At 37.8% G+C, this 6,796-nt stretch overlaps 1 protein-coding gene across 13 annotated transcripts in view; it reads right to left on the bottom strand.

The window, feature by feature from the left end:
• Positions 1-4,345: 4,345 nt before the first annotated feature.
• LOC127438202 (uncharacterized) overlaps positions 4,346-6,796 on the bottom strand; it is an 85,541-nt gene continuing 83,090 nt past the window's right edge. For 6 of the 13 annotated variants that reach the window (XM_051693611.1, XM_051693604.1, XM_051693596.1 and 3 more), the window contains exons 2-5: positions 5,769-6,083; positions 5,498-5,638; positions 5,177-5,289; positions 4,346-5,033 (exon numbers count right to left, since the gene is read on the bottom strand). In XM_051693611.1, the coding sequence (XP_051549571.1) occupies positions 4,944-5,033; positions 5,177-5,289; positions 5,498-5,638; positions 5,769-5,958 (534 nt within the window). In that variant the 5' untranslated portion in view covers positions 5,959-6,083 and the 3' untranslated portion in view covers positions 4,346-4,943. Of the gene's footprint in view, positions 5,034-5,176; positions 5,290-5,497; positions 5,639-5,768; positions 6,084-6,196; positions 6,333-6,796 lie in introns of those variants that run through there. The other 7 variants (XM_051693605.1, XM_051693597.1, XM_051693602.1 and 4 more) reach the window with 4 other exon arrangements.

Here is a 6,796-nt window from a genome sequence, read left to right on the forward strand (position 1 = left end):
CTGCAAAATGCTGCTGCTTAAAACAAGGATTTTAAACAGCAAGCGATTTCAGTGAGAGAGATGATCGCTGCATCTCATAAGAGGGGAGCATACTCTTTTGACCAGTAATGCATACCGCACATGACTCACGGGTGGTTGTATATGCTTGATCATGAGCAAAGACGCGCTGCTTCTGTAATACAGGGAGCGATTTTTTTGACAGAGATGATAGCTGCTTCTCGTTAGAGGGGAGCATACTCGTTTGACATATGTTATATTGGATACGGAGTGAGAAGGAAAGAGCTCTTTTTGTGACTGTGTAAGCTCCCTTTGCGCTGAAGCTGCAAAACGTGGGTAATTTTTATTAACATATTTGTACTAAAAAAAATTGTATAGGAAACATTGCAAATAACACAAACTTCTTTCCGGCAAATGGGGATGGAGTGAGTCTGCCAAGCCATCTTCTGGGCCAGCTTGGAGTGCAGCTGAAGCTCCGCTTTTCTCTTCCTCAGTTCTATACAATCAGGGGTTCTTTTGATTGCATGGTCTTCCACTGTGGTGCGGACCGGGCAGGTACACCTTACATCTAAGCCATTGCCGCTGAAGTCTCATGGCTAGTTTGGACCTGGCTTGGGGTGCAGGCGATGCAGGTGGGGCCACCTTGGCAGGTCTTGGGCCTGATGAAAAATGTGAGCATGGTGATCTGGGCACAGCATCCCCCGTCTGATCAAGAAATGCTACATTGCCATTATCTGTTTTCTTGCATTAAGGAATTTTTCTGAGAAAGACAAGATTGTGTCACCAAATAAGCTCGAGTGGTGACTGGAGCATCAAGGAGCTTCACCTTGTTGGACTCTCGCATGTCAGACAGGTATAACCACAAGTGTCTTCCCAGCACAATCAAGTTGCCCATAGAGCATCTTAGAGCTTGGGCTGTAGTCTTGGTCATGTGTAATGCCAAATCAGTTGCAGTGCGCAACTCCTTATAGTGCTTTTCAGGATTTTGCTCATCTAAATCCCTGAGAAGCTTAGCTTGAAATCCTTGCAGTATTGCCATTACGTGAAGGGCAGCACTGCTTGTCTGGATGCCGTGTAGGACTGTAGGACAGACGTGAGCCTACATGGTTTGTACGGGAGCTTAGGAGGCACCTTCCAGCTGAGCGCAGAGGCTGGGTACAGGTGATCAGCAACAAATTTGTTGATTTGGGGTAACTTAGTATATCCTCTTTGCTCCCCTTGGTCCAGCGTCGTCAATGCGGCAGCTCCCTGGATGTGAGCACGTGCTGAAAAGGGCGCGCACCACGCCTTAGAAAGCTCCTCATGCACCTCCAGGAAGAATGGTACCATGCACACCTGTGCAGCGTTTGAGCGGCCTGTGTGCAGATACCATTCATCCAGCCAATAATTACCAGGCTCGTATGGTTAAGGCCACTCAAGACCCAGCTCTTCGACTGCCCGAGTGAGCACACGGATCAGGTCGGCATCCGATTTACAAGCATGCTCGGCCGCCGTGAGGCGGTCGGCGAAATCATCAACCTAGCCACATTTCGCCATAAGATGCAGTGAGAGAAATAACATCCAATTACTGAGGAACGGCGAAAGAAAACGTCCCTTGCGCCTCCTGAGAGGGGCAGATGTGTTCTTTGATAAATTCTATAGGTGAAAATGTTTCCTGAGGGAGCAGGAGGGATGCAAGCTTTGCGCTGGCGTTAAATCCTCTTCAAAATCCATGTGCTCCTCGTCTAAGCCGCAGCTGTCCCGTTCATGTGTTTGCTTTAGAGCCACAGAAGGGGAAACATGAGAGGATGTCGATGTAGTGGCTTTCTTTGAAAAGAAAACTAAGCGAGAGCGCAGTGTTTTCAGGCTTGTGCACTCGCAGTGAGCACAAGCGTCAAGCGTGAACACCTCCTCGGCATGAGTGGGGCCCCTGCAAGAAAGACAGCGTTCATGCTTGTCAAATGGAGGAATGGTCTTCTCGCAAGGTTGAAGGCACTTATGATCCATCTTAAAAATGAAAGATGTCGTATATTCGAGCATTTTTTTTATTTCTTTTTTGCTTAACACAAAACTTCTTAAAGGATATGTACTCGACGGGCACATCTGGGTAACGGCGTAATGTTGAGAGACCGACTTGAAAGGGAACTCGAATGGTGTGCTGCAGTCAGACCAGCATCTTCTGAAGATGCATTGTTGATCATTTTTGTTTGCTGGTTTTGTTACACCATGTGCACATTCTCTCTTATACAGCCAACAGAAGTTGAATTAGGAAGTTATATTATTATTTGAATATTTTATAAAGAAATATAATGAAAATGTGTCAGTTTCAGTTTTATACAAATACAAATATTCAATATTTAGTATTATGAAATAACTTTCTATTGTAAAGCTTTTTTTGTTTTTTGTAAGTGCATTGGTACTTCCAATGTTGACCATTTGGGGTGCTGTTTTAACTGTTGAAATATTGAGACAAAGACAGAGAAACACTGCAGGCATATATGTTCTGAATAAATACTAAATAAAGAACAGGTGTTGATGATTAATTTCCACCACAGTATTTAACACAGAAATGCATGTAATGTCATCCCATTCACTGATTTCTCCTATTCTAGCATAATATGCAGAGATGACTTTGCTGCAAAGTCAAAATTGACTTATGATTGAGAGTGCAGATTACAAACTTGTGAGCAGAGATTATGGGTTCTCAAAAATGTTTCTCCTAAGTAGCCCTAGGTTCTGTAAATGACTATATAAAATAGGCAAAGTGAATATGAGAAGGGGTCAACTGCAAGGTAGATTGGCATACATGTCCGAGGAAGCCATTCTAAAATACACAAATAAATAGGCTTTTTTGTATTAATCTCTCATTATTGCCCGTGTGCCAATTATTAACCCTTCACATGCAAATGGTGGCACATGTGCCTAACGTTGCCGACCCCACATTTAGATCTAAACAAAAGAGCAAAAGACCACAAACGAAGAGCATCATTGCAGAGCAGACAAACTGCAATGCCACTTTCCGTTTGAGGTTAAGAAAATGGTGAGAACCGAGATACATAAATGTATAAAGGCAGAGAAAAACTCTGCAATCATTTTCATGTTAAACCTCCAGTCTATACAAGGGTGAAACTCTGTTTGTCATTGGTTCCTGACTGACCAAACCAATGGAACACTTTCTGGTTTTGGTTTAAGTTAAACCATACTGTGCACCCTTTTGTATACTGCACGTGCATGTCATGCCCCGCTGTTGTACATCAATGCTGCTTTTGTTTCAACAGTATATTATAGTTTTGTCTCTGGAAAACAGACTGGCCATCAAATTTTATCACCAGATTAAGGCTATTTTAAAGGAATCACTCAAGTCTTTCTTTGATTTTTCCAGTGAAATTTGAATCAAGAACAAATGTAATTTTACATGCAAATCATATTTGAATCAGATCAAGAATTACCCAAGAATTGATATCTGATAATGATGCTTAATGTGTTCATACACATATAATTCCTAATTCATTAATTGTATTGTTAAATTATATTTAAATTGCACTGAATATTTTGTGGGCATTGAAATAAAAATACATTTATCAGTTTTTCAATGGTGACACCAAATCAGTAGATACTGTATGAATTCACAAAAATAAACACAAAGAAAATCTCTAAATATAGATTAATTACACTGTAAAGCAACTTATAGTATGAAGTATATTAACTACATGATAAACCACATGATATTTTTATTATAGACTCAGAGCTCAAGCTGTGTGGTGCTGATGTTGCTGCTTTAAATAATTTTAAAATACTTTTCATTAAAATGCTGAACTTAAATGTTGTTATTATTAATAACACTTAATGTGTTACAGTATTTGCTTCCATTTTCATGGACTTTGAAATTAAACTACTGCATAGCTAATCGTTTCATGAACACAAGTTAAATTCATAAAAGTCACAGCAATGAGAGGAAGTTAAATGCACATTCAGTTCCTTTCTCACAGTTTGTTTTCCTGAGTAAAAATGTTTTAATGATCATAGCATGTTTAAAGTAAAATGTGCACTATCCAACCCACTTATTCTCTATGATCGTAATGATAGTCCTCACAATTGCTCTACAAAATTGAACTATTAAACAGATCTCATTGCATTAAGGAATGTTTTTTTTCTATATGTAAAGTTGTTCTATATTTGGTCTTCATTATGGTAAAATGTGTTTTCTTGTGCTTAATTCTAAATGCTAAAATATTCAGCCAGACCGCAATGCAGCACTTTATATTTAAACTTGTTAAACCACTTTACTGAAGACAACCAAACCACAGACAAGTGCCGGCAGCACATACTGTACCTGTGAACTGTTTGCAAAAGTTGGACAAGGGGCCAAAATATTTGACTTGTTTATTGACTAAAAACTTAATATACATTATCAATCTATAGTCACTGGATGTTGTTTTTAAAGATAGATACTGGTGTAAATATACACAATAAGCCAAGAAAGAAAGATACTTATGTCAACAGAAACAGAACCAGTTTCAACCAGTCATTTCTAAGTAAATGATTATTGCATAACATCTTCCAATGGAGAAGTTAAAGAGAAACAGGCTTCCCAATATACAAAGTGCTTCTTAAAATACAGTACATAAATATATTATCTGAAGAATACTGAATGTTAGGCATCTAAGGAATTTTATAGCACATCGATAAAAAACACACAAGAATCCTAAACCGATAAAGAACTTTGTCATCATACATTTGTCATAGCTGCCAAGTGAATAATTCAACTAATAATTTACTTAAATTAGTGACCCACTAAGACTGAAACATTTCTTGTTATAACAAATAATAAAGTGCTAGGATTGCCGGTATGACATTGCGTAGTATAAAAATTATTTTCATAAAAAAGTGAGGTCATATAATGCCTCTCAATCAACAATCTTTGGCACCATAAAATATGTATCAGGTCATTCGTACTCTTGTGTACATTATTTGGGCAGCTGTAGAGCAGCATAGGTGCTGTTGACTTGGCTGGACCGATACTTTTTACGCAGCTTAGAAAAGTTCACCTCAGCATACTGAAACAGCAATTGGGAAAACTGTATTAGCATATTCAGCACAGATGTTTCATAATACTCTCCAATAAATATCGACATTTCAGTAATAAATTACTAATTATTACATAACTGAGTTTCACATAATTAAGCTTTACATATTTTACCTGTAATTGGTTTGGATCTTGAGGCTGTTCTATAACTTGTGTTTGCTGTAGATCAACATTATGATGTTGCTCTCCAGATCTTTTGTTTCCAACAACAAATACCTTTAGTAGTCCTAAGAATGACACAGTGAAATCAGATTCAACATTTCCAAAACAATCATATTAGGGGAAAGACTAAATGTCTCACTCATGCCAACTGTAAAAATGTCTTCACACTTTTAAAACAACTTTATCGACCTACCAATGCCATGCCAATAGAACAATATATTAATATTTCTACTGTTAAAGAGCTTCAATTAACAACAATAATAAAGCACTCACCTATGACCACAATGATCAGAACACCAGTTAACAGAGCAAATATGAGGGTAAGAGTCTGCCATGTCTGATTCTGATGAATGCATTTCACTTCTGTCTGATTCTGCTCAGTACACGACACTAATGTGCTCTCTGTAGTTGGTTCTGCAAAGAAAAAGTGTGCAATTTGTTACAGTATTATGATTGCCAGTCTACTCCATTAAAGCATATTAATAAAATTCTTGTGTCTGAAAACTGAATACAAACTCACATTGATGACTGCAGGAGCACTTACCAATGAATCTGAGTCTGGTGCCTTTGCTGAATTCTGGAGGTACTGTATCTGTCTTCATACAGTAATAAACTCCTAAGTCATCAGTGGTGACATTATTTATAAACAGATGACGGTGAGACTGCACTGAATATTTGTGTCTGAATGTTTTATTGAAGCGTGAAAAGGTATTTGACAAAGTGCGTAATATCATCACTGGAGGATCTGGATACTTCTGTAATAACCAATAAATCTCTCCATCAAAATCACAGTTTATTGTCACATTTTGTCCCACATCTGTTAGATGATCTGTTTCAGCTTGACAGCATATAAATAGATCTGTGGAATAAAAAAAAACCCCACATAATCAAGATTTGCCAATCAGCTGTGAACCAGTGACATCAAATACATTTAATGTTTATAAAGCCTATGAAACAATGTAATAAACTCACATAGTTGAAGCTGAATAATCTTCATGCTGTTCCCTTGATTAAAACACTTGACTAATGAACTCTGCTTCTGTTTTTGCGAGCAGAGGAAAAATTTTACCCACATCAACTAGAGGAAGTCTAAAACAAGTTTGCTTTGACCACACTGTTCACGCTATTTCCAACTCCCAGGTTGGGCGGATTACTTTACGAAAGTATTCTGGGCTGAATACTAAATACTCTTTTTTTAAATGTTTTCAGTAAAGTATTCTGAATCCATCACATAAAAAGTGACAAGAATACTTTTAGAACACATATTTATAAAGGCAAGACACAATTGGAAGAATTACATGTGATATGTCATTATTATCTTATCTGAACTGCTACATCTCCACTTTTGGGCAGTTCCCTGGGGGTCACATATTGTTGTTATATAGTTTTTTGAATCACTTCGTATGATGTTTTTTAAAAAGTGAGATATATTAAAAGGCTTGTATGTTACACTATGTGTCACACTGAACTAGCCTCAAGTATAAACCACACATTTTACAGAACTTATTTACACAAGGTTTTTCTGTCGTCGTTTGGAACATCTCTGATCTACTTCAAGTCCTTTTTCCTCTT

The sequence above is a fragment of the Myxocyprinus asiaticus genome, chromosome 49 (assembly GCF_019703515.2).
Source record: "Myxocyprinus asiaticus isolate MX2 ecotype Aquarium Trade chromosome 49, UBuf_Myxa_2, whole genome shotgun sequence".
Lineage (NCBI taxonomy): Eukaryota > Metazoa > Chordata > Actinopteri > Cypriniformes > Catostomidae > Myxocyprinus > Myxocyprinus asiaticus.